Source organism: Gopherus flavomarginatus, chromosome 4, assembly GCF_025201925.1.
Source record: "Gopherus flavomarginatus isolate rGopFla2 chromosome 4, rGopFla2.mat.asm, whole genome shotgun sequence".
NCBI lineage: Eukaryota > Metazoa > Chordata > Testudines > Testudinidae > Gopherus > Gopherus flavomarginatus.
Genome location: NC_066620.1, coordinates 84,123,500 through 84,144,416, shown reverse-complemented (window position 1 = coordinate 84,144,416; position 20,917 = coordinate 84,123,500). Strand labels below are relative to the sequence as shown.

Below are 20,917 nucleotides of genomic sequence, written 5' to 3'. Positions count from 1 at the left end.
AGAAATGAGAATTTGGCTGATTTTTTTTTTTGGAAACCACTAAGGCAGTTTACTGTTATGTTTGCAAATTATTCCCTGACCATAGTAAAGGAAAACAAACATTAGTCAGTGAGCATTCTAATTGGAGAAATGTTGCATGACACATTGCTGATCATGAAACTTCCAGACCTTATATTAATGCTATGTGTAAGTTCGTTCAAAAGTGTAAATTATCTGGAAGAATTGATTCTGTGTTATTGGCTCAGTTTGAAAAGGAGTGTTCTTATTGGAGGAAAGTGATGAGACCTGTTGTTGCCACAGTCAAACTGCTGTCTTCTTTGGGACTACCTCTAAGAGGATATGATGAGTCATCATTGTCAAATCAAAAAGGTAATTTTTTAACCTGCCTTGAATATCTTAGTGAATTTGATGATTTTATCAAAGAACATTTGAAAAATCATCAGTATAGTGGCTCACGGAAGACCAACTTTTTAATGTACCAAACCTATGATGAATTCATCACTATAATGGCAAAGCAGCTCAGAAACCAATCCACTGATGAAGTAAAGGATGCCAAGTACTATTCCATAATAGTCAATTCAACACCATATGTGAGTCATGTAGACCACCAATTAACATTAATTTTAAGATATGTGACCAGCAATGGTGAAGTTATAGAGTGATTTCTTTGTTTTGTCTTGCTAAAATCCCACACTTTTGAATGTCTAGAGACATTGTTTTGGAAATCATTGCAAATTTAGGTTTGAACATCAAAAATTGTTATGGGCAGAGCTTTGATAATGCTGCAAATATGGCAGGAAAATATTCAGGTCTACAGGCAAGACTGAACAATGCAAGTCCCTCTGCTTTACTCATACCATGTTCCAGCCATTCCTTAACTTTAATCTGCAGCGCTGCAGCCAAATCTTCTGAGGGAGCTGCACTTTTTTTTTTTTTTTACTTCGTTCAAAACATGTATGCCTTTTTTCTGGTTTCCATGCATTGGTGGAGTATGTTACAATCACTCTTGGAGCAGGCAAATTAAACACATTTGACAGTCAAAAGAATTTGTGACATCAGGTGGTCTGCTTGTGCAGATGCTGTTTTGGCTTTGAAAATGAGCTGCTATGATATAAAGAAAACCTTATTAGACATAGCCAGATTAAATTCTGAAAAACTGAGTGTGAAAACTGAAGCAAAATCCTTAGCAGAAAAGTTTGAAAAGTACGATATTGCTGTTTTTGCTTTTTTGTGGAACTGTTTACTTCAAAGAATTAATGCCATCAGCAAATCGCTGCAAAAGGTTGATACACATCTATTGAATGCTGCACAATTGTTAGCCTCAGTTAAAAGTTTTGTCATGGAAGTTCGAAATGACTGTAGCTCGGTGGAAGCAGAGGCACTAACATTAACAGAAAATATAGGTTCCTCTGATATATCTGATGAGAAGCGTAAAAAAACAGGAAGTTAATTTTCCATGAAACTAGAGACAATGAAATCAATTTAAAAATGAAAGAGACGATCATTGTTGAGACTGTCCATATTATTTGTGACACAATAATAGTGCAATTGCAGAGTAGAGGTGAATTTCTTTAGAAAACTTTTGATTTATTTTGCATGTTTTTGACGGAAGTATGGATGAAAATGCTAAAAGTCACTACGGTAAGAAATTAAGTGAATTCTACCAAGAGGACATAGACACATATCTTTTTGATGATAAAATGAATGAAAGGTTTCACTTGATCAAAAATGATGAGATCTGTGCTTCAAGATTACCAGTTGATCTGTATAGACTTGTACATAATGGTTTGCAGGCAACCTTTCCAAATGTGGAAACCATTCTGAAAATATTTTTAACAATACCCTTCACAAATATTTCTGGTGAACATTCTTTTCCTGTTTTGCAACAAGTTAAAACTTATTTGTGAAATACGATGAGTCAGGAACATTTGACAAGTTCCACAATATTGACAATTGAAGGTGCCTCTTTACAAATTTTACTTACAATGTCTTAGCATTTTTCTACATTTTTTCTTTACAAAATTATCTGAATTTTTTTTTCAAATTGAATAAGTTTCTTCAGAGGAAGTTAACTTTTATTTTTCCATTCATGCATCATCTGTACTTTTTTATTTTTACACATTTTTCACATTAGCGTAATGCAAATACAAGCTTTCATCTAGACCAGAAGGTCTCAAACTGTGGTCCAAGACCTCCATTCAGGTGGACCGAGGAAAGGTTATTAAGGTTTTTTATAAAGTACTCTTATCCAAAGCATTTTACAGCAGTTAGCTAACAGTACAAACAACATTTGGAAAGATCATTAATTGGTCTGCCGAAACCCTCAGCAATTTTCAAGTGGACTGTGGGAAAAAATGTTAGACTACAAAAACAATCAAGGTACCTCACTTTTTAATTAACTTCCTATTACTTATAATATAGGAGGTGGATGAAGAAAAAAAGAATGAAAAACAGTGGAGAGATAAGAGATAATGTTCTTTTTCTTGGCTGGGTACTGGGGGAGGTGGGGGGGCTCAAAAATGAAGCTGCGCACGGGGACCCACTAACTCTAAATCCACCACTGCATTCAGCAGTGTTTGTTTTATCTTAATAGTGGCTTTTGTCAACTCCTGGAGACAGTACAGGTAATGATAGCAGTCTTACTTTGGTGTAAGACTGTGTTCATTTGTCTAGCTGCTTGCTTAATGGAGCATGACGAGTGCGTGGTGTTTTAAGGATAACCTGCACTCATATTTACTAAAGGAGCAACAGTCTAACACAAAGCATGTTTCACCTGTTCGTATATATCTGCAAGTGATTAGTTATACTTTAAGATGTTCACTCTTCCTCCCTGCCCCTTTTCAGTGATCCTTCTCACAAAGGTCTCCTAAGACAGGAGGTACAATCCCTTCCAACACTAGGGGACATTGAACCTGTTCCACCAAACTTTGTAGAGAAAGGATTTTATTCCTGGTACTTCCTCATCCCCAAGAAAAGTGGAGGATGGAGACCAGTACCTCAAGATCTGAATTTGACTAGTTCAGAACAAATTTGGTTATAGCCTAGCTGTTCAGATGGCCAGCGCTTAGTCATTTTTACATAATGTACATGATCAATACAGGAGGGATAGCAGCGCAGTGTTAGGCTTGCTGAAATAAAAAAACGCTGCAGTAGTTACAGGCCTCAATTCTAATTCTGATGAGTGTTTAAGGGAATTTACAAAATCAAATATAAATGGGAGTGTTTTCATGACTATAATTGATAGAAATCGTTTGAGGGATTTAAAATGGTTCATTATAAGGTTAGAAACAGAAACTTACAACAACTTTCTGCTAATGCATGAAAACCAGAAAGTGACACTGAGTAGAAGCTGAATAGTCTCTTTCACTATGCAAGCTGAATAAATCAAAATGACCATGCTTGCGTAAATGGGTAAACGAGGCTAAGATTTTCACACCTAGGTGCCTAAAGATAGGCTATTAAGCCCATATTTAGACACACAAATAAGTTGCCTCAATTTAAAAAGTGCTGAGCATCCAGTAACTCTTATTGACTTGAATGGGAGTTAAGGTGTTTGTCTTCATCTGTTACAAGGGACTGGATTGGGCTGTCCTGTAGAAAAATCCATGACAAGAGCAGGAAAATATAAAATTCCCCTCACTGAGTTCCCAATATATCATGTGGTTTAAGGAGCAGAATTTGCCTGACCAAATATGGGGCAGAAGGTTTGTTTCTCTGAAGTATGGATGTCCAGAAACTGCAGGGAAATTGCAAGGTTCCTAGGCTATCCTCAGAGGGTTGAGCCGTGGTATCCATGCAGAAGACTAGCCCCTCTGTGTTATGTCCTCACACTCCCACCAAACAACTCCCTGTATTTTACTTTCCTTCTGAGGGAATTTTAAAGCTTGCAGCGAGGACCGGTGAGAGTCTGACATGGGATGATGCCATGTAGAGTGACCTGCCCCAGATTCCTCACCCACCCTGTCGAGCCTTACCCCCATAACACGTAGAGCCAGGGGGGATGATGTTACCATGGCTTCTTTCCCAACTTCATCCCTTATGTGTTTGCCAGTCACTGTTGGCCAGTATTCTGAACACCTTTCATCTATGTGCATAGAAGTGGAGGGAACAATACGTCCCATTGTTATTGAATATGATTTTTATTTTACGAGTGTCCCCTAAATGTTTCACACCATGTAAGGATCACCCTTTTCACCAAACCATTAGACCAAGTAAAGATTTTAATTACAAACTCACCCTTTTGAAAGAATGTTACAGAGAGCCATGGGATTTGTATGCTATAGGGGGAAATATTTCACGGAATAGAAGGTGCTCATTTACTCTGGTAATAGGGGACATATCATTACCTAGAGCTATCAGAAAAATATCCGTGGAGCTGCAGAGTAAAGGATATGTACTTTGGAGACCAAACTGATGATTTCCTAGAGTATGGTGTTTTTAATTTATCTGAAATTCTCATCTTCAGTGGGATAAACCCCTTGAGACACTCCCTCTGTGCTCAGTAAACATCCTGCTGCACAGGGACTAGTTATGATTAATTACAACCACATTGCATTCCATAATACTCTGAAAATTAAAAATATCTCAAAACAGTATTAAAATTATTACACTATTGTACACATTCTGTCATTTTATATGCCAAATAGCATGGCCTTAATAAAAGTTACTGCAGTTCAGATAGACATCATGTACCAGAGCTGAATCTGAGAATTCTGAAAGTGGCATACTGAGATTAGCATGCTAATAATACTGCTGTTTCATATCATTGGTGATCTTAGAGCTCAGGAACAAACTGAAAGACTTGAATGCACAGAGCTCTTTTTTGTGTGCGCCGTAAGTGGGAGATATGTGATACGTAAGGCCCCACTTAATTTGCGATATTGCGGAAATTGAAGATCCCACAATACTAGATTTCCACTGCAATTTTGATTTTAATTAGCTTATTTTGCACAGTCCACAATTTTGCATACATTTTCAGGTTTGCAACACACACCTTTTCCCCATTAGTACAGTGGAACCCTATTTATCCAAGCTGACTGTGACTGGGGCTTGGACTGTCAGTCTCACGCATTAATGACTAATATAGTTGCAGTAAAATGTCTGGTTATCAAAAAAAAAATTAGCAGGCATAACATAATACTTGAGTGTTCATATTATTCCAACAAATTTTTCTTAATCAAATAAGTCTTCGCTGGCTTTTCCAAATTACAGCAATTAATAAAGGTTCCTTATTACTTTTCCACGATTTTTCGTGTCTTGTCTGAAACTCAGCTGCAATTATTTGACAATCATCCTGCAATTCAGATAGGGCCTTAGTTATGCTTTCTCTACTTTTCACATCTATATTCCTGGTTTTGAATATAGAAGAGAGCATATAAAAGTAAAAACAAAAAAAGTCACACCAGGGGCTAAAAGCTGTAAACTATTACTTACCTGAGTAGTCTCTACCCACCTGAAGGCAGCCACTGACTTCAATGGACCACAAATGTCAATAACTATGTAACTTCTGTAACTAAGCTTTGCAGGGGTTAAGCCCCATATAACTATCTTTTATATTGAAAATCTAGTATACTAGTGGCAATTGCTGTCATAGAAAGTAAATACCATACATAACTTACAAAATAGGTTTATGACATGAATAGAAGATGACACCTTTTCATGGCATCTGAAAGCATTCTGCTACAGAAATATTTTACTGTGATTTAAAAATTTTCTGATTTTAAGACATTGTTTAGACAGTTATTTGCAGCTGATGAGCTCCAATAAAAGAACAAAACTCGTTGGCTCCTGAAATACTGATCTAAAAAGCCTTGAAGTGCTGCTAAAGCCACATTGAGAAGATTGAAGCCCATTCTATGGAGAATAAATTCTGCTTTTTTTGTATTACATATTTATTTCCGTTGCTTTGTTCTGTCTTCATCTTGTGTGAGATGGTGTCATGAAAAGAGGATTTTTTTCTTACGGGCTCATCTGCTCATGATGTTCATTCCTACTCTGAAATATAACTCTCTGTTTGTGACATTACAATTGTTTGCTGTGGAAAAGGTTATGGTGTCATGAATTGAAAGATTATCATTTCAAGTAGGTAAACAGCAGCAAGAGCATATGAACTTGTAAATAAAAATCTTGTTTTCATACAGATTTCTTTAGGAGGAAAAAATTGTAGCAATCTAGGATATATTAGCAGAGTTGTTTTCCCTTTCTTGTTCACAAATTATTTGCAAACTTTTATAACTGTTCAACTAACCTATTATATGAATCATTCCAAATGGCCAATGAAGTACTTCCTTTGTAAGCATTCTTTGGAATATTTATTCCTGCGAATGTTCATGACATTTTTTGTTTCCATAAACATTCTTGGGAATAAAAGCTCATCCAAATGTTTAAGAAAAAAGGGGTTATGAATAGTGACAAAGTGAATTGGTAGGTTTTATTCACAAGAATATTCTTGAATAATTTTTGCTATATTTGCTTGGCCTTATTGAGGAGGTATCATCTGCTCTTTAAATCAACTTTGAAAACTAAGTGTTGTAAAAACAAATGTGAGCCCACTGAAATATGAGTCATTCTTTCCTCCTTTTCTTCTGTTTTCTTGAAAACTTCTTTCCCCACCCCATTTTCCTACCTTTATCTTCAGCAGTTTGATTTCAGCCTCAGTTTAGTTCTTCTGGATATTCCTCGTTCTCCTTCTTGTCTTTCTTCTATTGGGTTATTTTTCTTTCTTTTCTTCTTGTGTTTCTGCTTGTCTTCTGTATCCACTTCTTCCTTTCATCTCCATTTTCTGTGTTGGATTTTCTCCCTTGCATCTTTACATGTTTTCATTTTGTTATATTTCATCCTCTGTGCACATCACTGAGGGGAAAATATAGATGCATATAAAAATAGGCTTACTTCACAGAAAGCCTGGTTTCACCTTCATTACTTACCTACCCTTAGGGCCAGGGTGGGAAAAAATGGTGATTTAAAAAAAAAATATCTGATTGAAATGAAATAAAGTATATTTTTAAAACCAAACTTATTTATAATTAAATATGAAATTATGGCAACCTATGCTAAGGCCTAAACATTACTATAATCTATTAAAATTAATTAAATTAATATTAAAAAAATAGTAGTAAGCATTATCTGTTTGCTGCCAAGCTCTAAAAAAAATTAAAACCACTAAACTGGTGGCAGTCACTGGCTAAGCAACCTGGAACCTGGATTTGTTGAAATGCCAAATCAACTTTTGACATCAGTAACCTCAGAGAAAATAATTTATTTATTTCAGTGTATTCAGCTACTTCAGCTCAATTATTAGTACATTCAAAGTTAAACCAATTAGGAGTTGAAAAAGCAGGAATGATTTCCTCTTCCAATCTCTGAATAAAAAACAGGTGTGAGAGAATGAGATTTACTAGTTCAAAAATCGTGAAGGACATAGTGACTAGGAAACAATCAAGTCAATTCACTAACTACAGGTTTTTCTTATTTGGTTTAGTAATTCAGTTTGCTTAATATGCAAAACATGTTGATAACTAATAAAAACATTGAAAGGCTATTTCTGTTCAATTTTAATTGAGACTTAAATTCTATCCACATACGGCTAGACACAAACAATTATCCAGTAAATAAGAAATGTACTATTCAGAATTTTCTAATGTATAAAATATAAAAAATTAAGAATCTGAATAAATGTGAGCTAAGCTTTAATTACTTAAATAAGTGTGCATAGATGTAGTGTATAGTTGCAAATCAGCATATTTAAATGATCAGTAAATGAGAATTAATCTTTAGGAAAATAACTAAAACGTACAAATGCAAAACAAGATTAAAATCAGTTATTTAAATCAAGATTTCCTGCTTGCTGATATTAAATCATGATTAAAATCAGTGATTTAAAAAGCTTTGATTTAAATCAATCCATCTTGTTTAGGGCAGAGCGGTATATCTTTCTGGAACATCCTGGGTTGTACCAGAGCTGCACAAATTTCCTGGGTTTTAATAAACTTGAATCAAGGGCACCCCTTCGAGCCCAGGGCTGCAGTTCAAACATGTTCCAGTTTCTCTTGGCTATTGAGGGGAGAGAAGTTATTTAAGTTAAGCACCAATGTGTTCACAAGAACAGATAGATATAAACTGGCCATCTACAAGTTAAGACTTGAAATTAGATGTAGATTTCTAACGATCAGAGGCGTGAAGTTCTGGAACAACCTTCCAAGAAGAGCAGTAGGGGAAGAAAAACCTAACTGGCTTCAAGACTGAGCGTGACAAGTTTATGGTATGATGAGACTACCTACAATAGAATTTAGTCAATCTGTGACAGCTAGCATAAGATACCTCCAATGACTGGTGATGGGACACTAGATGGGGAGGACTCTGATTTACTACAGAGAATTCTTTCCCAGGTGTCTGGCTAGTGGGTCTTGCCCACATTCTCAGGGTCTACCTGATCATCATATTTGGGGTCGGGAAGGAATTTCCCCCTGGGTCAGGTTGGGAGAGACCCTGCAGGTTTTTCACCTTTGCAGCATGGGGTACAGTTCACTTGCAGGCTTGGACTAGTATAAATGGTGGACTCTTTGTAACTTGAAGTCTTTAAATTATGATTTGAGGACTTCAGTAACTTAGCCAGAGGTTAGGGGTCTATTACAGAAGTATGTAGGTGTGGTTTTGTGGCATGCATGTGCAGGAGGTGAGACTAGATGATCATGACGGTCCCTTCTGACCTTAAAGTCTATGAGCTAATTTAAACCCTATCATTCTGTATGTATAGTTGGGATTATGTTTTCCAATATACATTACTTTGCACTTATCAGCACTGAATTTTATCTGCCATTTTATGGCCCTCTCACCCAGTTTAGTCAGATCCCTTTGTAACACACTGCAATCAGCTTTGAATGTAACTTTCTTGGGTAATTGTGAGTCGCCAGCAAATTTTGACATCTCTCTGTTCACCTCCTTTTCCAAATCATGTATGAATATGCTGAACAGCACTGGTCCTAGTACAGATCCTTGGGGGACCCCATTATCTATCTCTCTGCATTTTGAAAACTGACCATGTATTCCTACCCTTAGTAACCTATCTTTTAACTAGTTACTGATTCATGAGGGGACCTTCCCTCTTCTCCCATGAGTGATTACCTTGCTTAAGAGCCTTTGATGAGGGACCTTGTCAAAGATTTTCTGAAAGTCCAAGTACACTGTCACTCTTTTCCACATGCTTCTTGATTCCCACCAAGAATTCTAATAGAGTGTGAGGCATGATTTCCCTTTAGAAAAGCCCTGTTGACTCTTCCTCAATGTGTCAGATCATTCTATTCTTTACTATAGTTTCAACCAATTTACGTGGTACTGAAGTTAGGCTTACTGGCTTGCTATTGCCAAGATTGCCTTTGGAGCCTTTTATAAAAATTGGTGTTGCATTAGCAACCTGCCATTCATGTGGTACATGTTGTTTTAAGCGTGAGGTTATATATAACAGTCACTAGTTCTCCAATTTCATATTTGAGTTCCTTCAGAAGTGTTGGATGAATACCATCTGGTTCTGGTACTTATTACTGTTTAATTTATCAATTTGTTTCAAAACCTCCTCTACTGACCCTCTATCTGGGATGGTTCCTCAGATTTTTGTCATCTAAAAATACTGGCTCAGGTGTGGGGAACTCGTCATATCCTCTGTAGTGAAGACCAATGCAAAGAATTCATTTAGCTTCTCTGCAATGGCCTTGTCTTCCTGGAGTTGTCATTTGGCATGTTGATCATCAGTGGCCTCACTGATTGATTAGTAGGCTTCCTGCTTCTGAAGTACTTAAAATTTTGTTTGCTGTTAATCTTTTGCTAGTTGCTCTTTAAATTCTCTTTTGGCCTGCATAATTATACTTGACTTGTCAGAGTTTATGTTCCTTTCTATTTTCCAAAGTAGGATTTACTTCAAGTTTTTAAAGGATGTCTTTTTGCCTTTACCTGTTTTACTTTGCTGTTTAGCTATAGTGGCATCTTTTTGGTCTTCTTACTTTTTCAATTTGGGGTATATAGTTAGTTTGATCCTCTGTTATGGTGTATTTAAATGGTTGCATGCAGTTTGCAAGCATTTCACTTTTGTGACAGTTCCTTTTAATTTTCATTCAACTAGCTTCCTCATTTTTGTGTAATTCCCTTTTTTAAAGTTAAATTCTACTGTGATGATTCCTTTGGTATTCACCTCCCCCCAACATTAAATTTAATTTTATTATGGTTGCTATTACCAAGTGGTTCAGCAATATTCACCTCTTCGACCAGACCTTGTGCTCCATTTAGGTTGAATCACTAAATTGGTCCATTACTAGGTGGAAATAGTAGAACTATCAATAATAATGCAGAAAATGCTGAATTGTTCAATAAATATTTCTGTCCTGTATTTGGGAGGAAAAACAGATTATGCAGTCTGATCATATGGTGACGACAATTCTCTTTCCATTCCACTAGTATCTCTGGAGGATGTTAAACAGAAGCTACTAAAGTTAGACTTTTTAAAATCAGGAGATCCAGATAACTTGCATCCAAGAGTTTTTAAAGAGCTGACTGAGGAGCTTGCTGGACCATTAATGTTGATTTTCAGTAAGTCTTGGTGCATTGAGGAAGTTCCAGAAGATTGGAAGAAAGCTACTTTTGTGCCAGTTTTGGAAAAGGGCAAACAGGATGAGCCAGGTAATTATAGTCCTATGAGCCTGATATTGATCTCAGATAAAGTAATAGCGCAGTGGATATGGGACTCGATTAATAAATAACTAAACCAGTGTAAGGTAATTAATGCAAATCAACATGGTTTTATGGAAAATAGATCCTGTCAAACTACCTTGCTATCTCTCTTTGATGAGACTACAAGTTCGTTTGAGAAAGGTAATAGTGTGGATGTAATAGACTTCAGTAAGGCATTTTATTTGATACTACAGGGCATTTTGATTAAAAAATTAAAACAAGATAAAATTAACATGGCACCCTTAAATGAATTAAAAACTGGTTAACGGATAGGTCTCAAAATGTAAAAGGGAATCATCATAGAGTGGGGTCTGTTTCATGAGGGTCCTACAGGGACCAGTTCTTGGCATGGTGCTATTTAACATTTTTATCAGTGGCACAGAAGAAAAGTCATGACTGATGAAGTGTGCAGATGACACAAAAATCTTGGGAGTGGTAAATAATGAAGAGGACAGATCACTGGTTCAGAGTGATCTGGATTGCTTGTTAAACTGGATGTTTGTTAGAGAAGACAAGGTCAAAGAAATGCACCTTACCCTGGGGGCGAAAGATAGTGATGTTTCTGATATTCCTTAGTTCCTGTTGGAGTTCATTCCACAGTCTCAGACTGGCCCCCAAGAAATTTCTCTCTCTCACACAGACAAGCTTTAACCTCCTGGTAGAAAATCTCATTGTGTTTGAGAACTGGAGTTGATGACCATGATTCCATCCTGAAGCTTTAGGTGAGCCCAGCCATGGAGCTGATTGAAGGAACAAGACCTGGAACTTGACTCTAAATCCTATGGGAGGCCATGCTAGAAATTGGAGGACCGGTTTGTTATGCTTGCAGTAGCTTGTGTTGCTGACGAGGTGCACTGCAGCATTTTGTACTAGTTGGAGATTCCTAAGTGCTGCAGGCTTTACGGGCAGCTATATTATGTTGCTGCAGTCCGGCCAAGAAGTGACAGTGCCATGAAATAATTGAGGTTAGGTCATCATCCACCCAGATAGGGTGAATTCTCCTTACCAACCAGAGATGATAAAAAGAGTTACTTGTGTATGTTGCTATATGAGAGCTTAGTGTCAGCGAGAAATCCAAGATTACTTCTACACTACAGGCTAAGCTGACCAATTGTGGGTATGTATCTATAATCAAAGGAGACTGTACTGTGGCTGCAAACTTTTCAGTGTGATTTCACCTGCTCACCAACATCACCTCTGTCTTGCTCAGTTTCAGCTTTAGCCAGCTTATTCTACATCTGTGAACTGATCTCATCCAAGCAGTAGGTATCACAGATAATTGCAAATCCCCGCTCCTGGTGACTTACTAGGACTGCTGTGAGGGGAAACCAAGTCTCTGCTGTTCTGGATTCCAAGGGTGTTTCAAGCACTTCGCAGCACTGATTCCTTCCTTGGCGCCTTTGGCCCTTTTCCTGGGTACTGATTCTCAGTCTTCTCCCCATTATTTGAAATGGCGCTCCTTAGCTCACCTAACCAAAGACCCAGACCAGTGCTGGTCACCAAGATCTCCCAGTTACTTAAACATACACCTCTCCCACATGTGTGAAGCTTCTTGTTTACAGTTTAACTCTAATGCTACATCTACCCTGCACACCAGTGTTAGCAGCGTGTGGGTACATGTACCTACGCTCCTTAGTGAAAAGGATGTAGTGTACCCACTGCAGTGTGTAGCCACACGTCAGTGAAAGGCTCCTGCAGTGGGGAAAGGTTTCACAAGCTCCCTGATGCCAGAGTCTTTCCCTGCGGCAGAGGTACGCTTTAGTGACGGGGAGCTGGCAGAGCCTTTCATCACTGAATCCTGCCGCCTTAGCCTTTCCCTGTAGCAAGGAAGGGCTCCAGCAGCAGGGAGGCCACGGGACACTACACTGCTAAAAATAGCAGTGCAGACATGGGAGAGACAGCTTAGGTGTGTAGGGTGTACTTGCGTACATACTCACCCCCTTCAGGAATGGCTTTTTACTGGCCTAAGTTGTCCCTCTATCTACACTGCTGTTTATACCTGTGCTGGGGGGCTATCCGGGTATATACTCTACTCACTGCCAAAAGAAGCATGCAGTGTAGATGAGTCCTCAGAGACATGCAGCAGTTGTGAAGCAGTGAACACACACACCCATGCACCCTTCACAGAGTCTAACACATTTATGCTCTTTTAGGCTTAATCAGCCAAAGCCTAGGAAGTACAGAGCATACAAAACAATAAACATTATATGCATGTCCCTTTCTATTTCACTCGTCCCTTGTGAGTCATAGTGATCATTTGGTGTCCAGGAAGGCAGGCAATGCAGGGAGTCACATGGAGAGTGGTCTCTCATGAACTGGAGAAAATGGCACCTGAGCAGACCAGCCTCTGTCCTTTTAAAACCTTCAGCTCTCTGTGTCAGGTGATACCAATGTCAGCTTCTCACATGAGCAGAGATCACTCCCCACATGTGACTTTGTTGCCAATATAACTTCCCCCTTGCTAACCCAGTTCTTCTGGGCAGTAAGTGTGTAGAATAAATAGATTTCCAACCAATGGGTATTTAGTCAACTGCCCTTTATTATTGTTCTTTTGTCAACAGTGTTTAGAATTTAAACTCAACATGGTGGCAAACAGAGCGAGAAGAGGCAAAAGGCTGGACATTCAAAATGGAGTTTGCAGCCTGACACAGACTGATAGGGTATCTCTCACAGAATTCATGAATTGTACAAACGTATTCCCTCACACTGGAATGGTCATAAGTGGTGAAGGATAGCAGACCTATGTGTCATCTTCATAATGCTGGCATTTGAGCCCATGTCATCTGAATAGCTCACTGAGTGGCTGCATGTAGGTGTTGAGAAGGACTAAAGTGAGAACTGATGCTTGAAAGACTGCACAGATTGATGGGTCTAGTGGTGGAGGTACAGTTTCCCATCACATCTCCAAATATAGTCAGATGCTCAGCTGGTGTAAGTCTATGTAGGAGCATTGACCTCAATGTTTAGGATCTGGCCCATAATATTTATTTGCATAATGGGGCCCAAAACCTGATTGGGACCTCTGTGCACAACCATAATGTAAAGAATGATTGTTAAAAGCCAAACACAAAGGAAGAACTCTGCACAATAAAAGTGGGTTATGCAGAAAAGTGCATTACAGAAAAGTAGCCAACAGGTTTTGTTAATGTGGCAGAACTATTACTTACAAAAAATAAGATTCTTTTTCAACTTACAGTCCATTCTCTTTGAGTTCTCATTTAAACGCCTGTGTCTAGGAAGCCATGGTATGTCTATGTATTGTGTGAGAGAGGGGGGACTCAGACGGTACCTGCCATTCTCCAGTTTAATTTATCCCCTGTCTCTAACAAGCTCCAGCCTAGTCAAGTGAAATCTGTCAAGCTTCTACTGCATGAAAGGACCTTTTATTTTTGCTGGGAGTTAAATGGTCTATTCATTTGTGGCCTCCAAAGATGATGACTCTTGCCCTGAGCTAATTAAATGTCTTTATCTTTCTCACCACTTGTATTCAATTGGTTTGCATGTGAGGTGTAGAATTTTGTCTTCATTCACTTAATTGTCACCCTTTTATCCCAGGCTCAGGTGAAGATTTTAGCTCAAAAAGAATAATAGAATATTAAAATTACAACAAAATTAATAGCCATTTGTCACAATGTTATTTCTGGGATGACTTCACGACAGCCCCAAATATATTTTAAGATTTCTGTAGTGTCCTGCAAGCGTACAATAACTAGGATATGCTTAGTAGATTAGGTTTGTAATTTAAATAGTCCCACTGGAACTTTGAAGGTAATACTTCATTGAGGTGAATTGGGTAAGATGGATGGGAAAAAATATCTTTGCTGTTACTGGTGTGTTTGGGTGTAGAAAGTTTTTCCACGGCTCAGACAGGGTAGGGATTGAGACCATCCCTCTGGAAATGCAGGGTACCAGAGCTCAAAGTTAGTTGAGACTTGTCCCTGGCATAAGAGTTTGGCAATGTTCAGTGGTGGAGTTTGTCAGATGTTGGGAGAGTGCGCCAGTCAACCCATTCACATCATGGGCTGCAAAGCAGCTTCTCTTCTCCAACCCACTGTTTCTTCCTGCCCTCATGTCTTTCAGCAGGGAGCAGAGTTAATGTTTACTCTCTCATCCAGCAGAAATGAAAATTCCACCAGATCTTCTCCTCCCTCCAGTGCACCACACAGTGTGAGGAGGAAATACGTACCACACCTAGCACCAGGCAAGACCGTAAGGAAGAGGGAGATTTACCCCATGAATGCCCGCAGAAAGGAAAACAATTGCAGTGATGGAACCCCTACTCCCACACCCCTGTGGTGGTGAGGATGTGTTAGAGCACCACTGGTGAAGAGAATAGTTGCTGTGGGTAGGGGGTAACCTGTGTAAATGGTAGGGGGAATCTTCAGATTGTGTCTGGGATAGGGGAGAGTTTTCAGTGTAATGTGACATCAGGGCAAGAGAGGAGGCAGGGCCTTCAGGCTGACAGTTATCCAGGAGTGGGAGACAGACTAATACTTTTATTTTTCTACTTCAGACACTAGAGAGTTTAATATCTGATATTAAACCAATATTGCTATGGTTTGCATTATGCTAGGAACATTTTGTTAGGAATATTTAGCTACTACATAAAACAGCAGAAAGTGAAGAAAGACCCCCTAACATCGCAGACTCCACACATTCATTGTGCCTTTGATTTTTGTTTTCCATTATTCCAGTTCATGAATGTTGGACTGCTGATTCCAATTTATTTTTTTAAGTAATAAAAGAGCTTGAAAGCATTTGTTTGTGGGAGGAAAACATCTGTACCTTAAAAAATTCTTGGCAATAAGACAAAATTTTGTACAGATACAAAGAGGAAAAAAAGTATGTCAAAATTGGGCTTGTCGTCCTTGCCAGTGTCCCTTAAAACTTCTGAAATGGTGAAATACAATAATTCAGCCCTTACTAGCTCTCTGTCCATAATAATTCAGAATTCATCTGAGCTGGGACTTTATCCAGGCTTCTGTACTAAATTATCTTATCTTTTCTCTTTGATTGTTCATCTCTTAAGACTGACTTACAGTGGGACATTGCTAATGCCAAGGTTACTGGGAAAGGGATTCTGTTCTTATTCATGAAATGAAATGTATTTTCTTCATGCTTTTCTTCTTCCCTTCAAGTCATTTTATACCTAGAATGTCAAAATCAGCCAGAGGGCAGTGATAGGATTCTACCTCAAGCAACAGCAAATATCAGCATTCCTTAAAAAGAAAAAGTCCTGAAAGTTCACAATCCCTCTAAATTGTTAGTCGCTGTTTATTATGTTCCCATCCTTCCTTAAATACCCCATATCTCTCCATTTCAATCTGTGTGCTGTTCTCTAATTCTTGACAATTGCACCAGTAATGATACAATTCAACAATTTACTAAAGTCAATTAATGTCATTGTAGCCCTTCTCCTGCTACATCCTCTTAGTTTACCTGAGAATAAGCAATTTTCTTTTATTGCGCTTCCTTTGCAATACTGCCATTTCCATATGTGGAAACTGATGGAGTATGATTTTCCTTGCATTATCCTTCTCATTTGCTTACTTTCCTCTTTCCTTACCTCCTTCTACTTATTTGAATTATATGAATTCCATGAAGAAACCTAAATCCAAGGACACCAATTTATATTCTTCATTAACCGGTTGCCAATCATTAGTCTAGGGAGAATCCATTCTGCGAACCTTCTTTCTTGATTTGTCCAAGACAGATAGTGAAGGATTTTAGTGACAAGTTTCCTTTTAAAGGAGCAGCTGGCTACTATCTTATGTAGTCTCTACCTACAGTTTATGTGAATTTATGTATGAACATAGAAGGAATTTGTATGCTAACAGTGACTACAGATGAAAATTGCATGTATTCCTATTACAGGATTTCATATTCTCAAAGCCCCAAATCAACTCCATATCTCAGAGGTACACAGCATGTAAAGGGGTGCAGTTGTCCCATTTAAAACTTAGCCAGTTCCTGCAAGAACTTCAGCACTGTTAACTAAAGTGAAAAAAAATACCCATAATACACAAATGTTCAAATTACTACTGGGAAAGGCAGAAGTGGTGTATTTTGTTAGAATCTTCTGACATACACACACCCCAATTCTTTACCTTAACACTTTATTTTTCAGATGCTTCTAAATGCTGTTGTTATGCCAGGTTAGGATATTGTGATATGAGTTAACAGATCGGAGTAATCTGAATGGTGTGGCCCAATGAACTCAGAGATACTAGACATTTTAGAATGTGGTATTCTTTTATCTAAATAAATATATTTTAGGTCTAAATTTAGATTAAGCTCTTAAGGTCACCAGGTATTCAATGCTATATAGGCTTTTATACCACGCTCATTACCATAGTATCTGAGCACCTTTCATTATTGCATTAAGCAATGTGACTAATATTGGTCACCTGTGGTTTGTTTTCTCTCATGTCCCTTCTCCAGAGGGACAATTCTGTGTGCGGTGTAGTGTTTTGTTAGTTTTTTTTTTTTAATGTACACAGTGCTGTGTATTTATATTGAAGAAGGGAAGAGTAAAGAAATGGACTTGCACTTGGAGTGGAAGGTGGTGAGGTTCATGATGGTCCTTAGTTCTTGTGAGAATTCATTCCATAGTCTAGACTAGTCCTGAGAGAGCTGCTTCTCCTGCACAGATGAGCTTTTCAGCCAGGTCATTAATGATCTGGATGATGGGATGGATTGCACCCTCCGCAAGTTTGCAGATGACACTATGCTGGGGGAAGAGGTAGATATGCTGGATGGTAGAGATAGGGTCCAGAGTAAACTAGAAAAATTGGAGGATTGAGCCAAAAGAAATCTGATGAGGTTCAACAAGGACAAGTGCAGAGTTCTGCACTTAGGATGGAAGAATCCCATGTACTGCTACAGGCTGGGGACCAACTGGCTAAGAGGCAGTTCCGCAGAAAGGACCTGGGGATTACAGTGGACAAGAAGGTGGAAATGAGTCAACAGTGTGTCCTTGTTGCCAAGAAGGCTAACGGCATATTGGACTGGATTAGCAGGAACATTGCCAGCAGATAGAGGGAAGTGATTATTCCCCTCTATTCGGCACTGATGAGGCCACATCTGGAGTACTGTGTCCAGTTTTGGCCCCCCCACTACAGAAAGGATGTGGACAAACTGTAGAGAGTCCAGTGGAGGGCAACAAAAATGATTATGGTGTTGGGGTACATGATTTATGAGGAGAGGCTGAGGGAACTGGGCTTATTTAGTCTGCAGAAGATAAAAGTGAGGGAGGATTTGATAGCAGCCTTCAACTACCTGAAGGGCAATTCCAAAGAGGATGGAGCTAGGACTGTTCTCAGTGGTGGCAGGCTACAGAATAAGGAGCAATAGTCTCAAGTTGCAGTGGGGGAGGTCTAGGTTGGATATTAGGAAACACTATTTCACTGGGAGGGTATTGAAGCACCGGAATGGTTTGCCTAGGGAGGTGGTGGAATCTCCATCCACAGAAATTTTTAATGCTCAGCTTGACAAAGCCCTGGTTGGGATGATTTAGTTGGTGTTGGTCCTGCTTTGAGCAGGGGGTTCGACTAGATGACCTCCTGAGGTCTCTTCCAACCCTAATCTTCTATGATTTTCCCTTGTGACAGAAAGTTCCATTGTGCTTGAGGAGTGAAGTTGTGAACCACAAGCCTCATCCCAGAGCTTTTAGGTGATCTTTTTGATATTCTGGGTACAGTTCATTGAGCACCTGGGAAATAAGGACCAAGACCTTGAACTTGACTCTCTGTCCTATCCAGAAGCCAGTATATAGAGTGGGAGACATCCCTGACACAAAGACCACCCCTTGCCAAATTTCAAGCCTTTGCTCAACCAAAGGGCATTTCTTCTTCCTGTCTTTTAGTCATTCATTTGAATAAACTCAGTTCATTCAGCACATCACAAATTCAATTGACATTTACTGCCGTCACTTGTAACTTATAACTCTGGTAGAAGGGAGCTTTTTGTAGAATGTGTATTTGTATGTACAAGAAGCAAACCTGAAAAACATGATGGTTCTAAAGAAAAAACTTGAACTGGTCTGTGTACTGAGCTTCTCCTGTGTGCTGTTGAGCACTTGCAACCCACAGTGACTGTAACTGGAGTTGAGAGGAACAGGCTCCTTATGCATATCATTTTGTTAAAAGAAACAAGCACTCATTCTCTCTTGTACAACCTAAACAGTGTTTCAAAATGTCAGGCCAGATTTCCTGTTGGTGTAAAGTGACATAGCTGCTTTGACTTCAGTGGAGCTGTGCTGATTTAGATCATCTGAGAATCTGGTTCCAAATCTCAAATGCTGTGTTTTCTCCTAGTTGCAGAAGTTTGGAAACTGAAATTTTCTGGTAGTAGAGTTGGCAGTGCCTGTGAAATCATAAGTGTTTCTGAATGGTTGAGCAACCTCAACTCCAGCTGAAGTCAATGGAAGCTGAGGGCATTCACATACGCTCTGAGGTCCCAGTTTAGGAAAGCATTTAAACATGTGCTTCGGTTCATCCCTTTTAAGGCAATATTAGGAGCATGCATAAATGCTATCCTGAGTAGAGATGCTTCCCTGAATCAGGCCTCTTATTTAAATCTGATTTATATATTAAATAATATAGAAAAAATCTCATCTCAGCCATAGCTGTCTAATGAGAGAAACAAAACTCTCAACTTTTGACATTATGGGGCTTAACCATTATCACAGGATCCAAAGGCAAGTTACATGGAAATGAACTTATTTGTGCTAGTACCAAACTTGAAGGTACTTCAACAGATTAGATGAATGGTAAAATAGGGTTGAGAAACTGCATAATATGCTCAACTACCAAAGCTAAGTTTTAACCCTTATGAAGGGCTATTTACAGTAGAAGTTTTAATGTAGAAACTATATTTCTCCATTTCTTCACAAAGAGAAAAATTAGTTCTTAAGAGGCAGTAAATTCTGTACATTATAGATTAGATAATACGGTAAAAACATTGTACAGTAAGTAGAGGCACTAAATTGAGTAGTACGTGCTCGCTACTTATTTCTTTGTAAATTAGTTAATTTCCTGCATCTGCAATGTCAGTTCCATCACAACATCCACCTTGCATTAAGAATCAAAGTGGAAACAGTAAACTGCAGCAGTCTATCATTTTGTGTTTCCAGCAGAGATAATTTAACTATAACACAGTGACACTGAATATTGATAGAAAAATGACAGGCCATGATTAAAGTTTTTTGTGCCAGATAAAATGAATAGCTGGCAGATGAAAAGAAAACAGAAATTAATTTCCCTTCTGACTCCTGTACAAGTGTATTTTCTAATTGTTATTGCTTAGTATTGTACTGTCTTGTTTTTTAATAACCATAATAAAATATCCATTATTGGTTTTCAGCAATAAAAAAAATTGACTTCTCCTTTATTTTCTTGAACAGAAAGAGTAGTTACATAATCTGGCCACATAAAATCCAAGAAATCAGTTATGCCCTCAAGATGTTGATGTTAGTTTGCTTATCCTTTTATGGGTAGGAGAAAAAAGGAAATAATATTATCAGGCTCTTTTTAGATTTCAATTTAGATTTCATCTCTTAAATACTATAGACTGTGGATGCAATAGGTGATGTTTATCCTAGCCTATGAGAAATTGTGGATAATGGCTGTTGCTGATAGGTTTAATCTTTTAAACATTTGGTAGAAAGTATTGCCAGCCATTCGTATTTCAGTGTGTACTCAGTATACTGACAGCACAGTGAGGGACTGCAGCTTTTAGTATTAATATTGTTAGCAGACTGCTACACAAAGTTGTAAATATTTTGACCAAAAAAAATTCTAAACAAATGCTATACACAAGTAAAATAACTAATGCTATTATTCACTGTAAAGGTCTGAGAAATGAACCTCATCCACCACCACAGAATGTTTATTGATATTTTCCACTATGCATTTTCCAGGATTGAGAATTTTTACAATTTTTACAATATTCAGTTGTCTCGTGAAATATAGACACATGCACAAGTTTTTAAAATATGGATTTAATTGTATGACCCAGTTTTGAAAATGTTTGCCATATAAATTGGTGGGGATGGGCATGGGGATGCTATTTACATGGAGGAGTACAATTTAAATCTAATCACTTAAGTCTATCAACATGCACATATTTCCAATCATGAAAATGTTCTAGAAGTCAAAATCCAGAGAAGCAAAAAGAAGATGAGAACGAGAGATAGAAT

The 20,917-nt window shown here is 38.3% G+C and overlaps 1 protein-coding gene across 1 annotated transcript in view; it reads left to right on the top strand.

Annotated features, from left to right (window-relative positions):
• The first annotated feature begins 1,613 nt into the window (after nt 1-1,613).
• Nucleotides 1,614-20,917, top strand: part of LOC127050062 (disrupted in schizophrenia 1 homolog) — a 54,969-nt gene continuing 35,665 nt past the window's right edge. The window contains exon 1 of the mRNA XM_050951596.1: nt 1,614-1,765. Within this exon, the coding sequence (XP_050807553.1) occupies nt 1,614-1,765 (152 nt within the window). The remainder of the gene's footprint in view (nt 1,766-20,917) is intronic.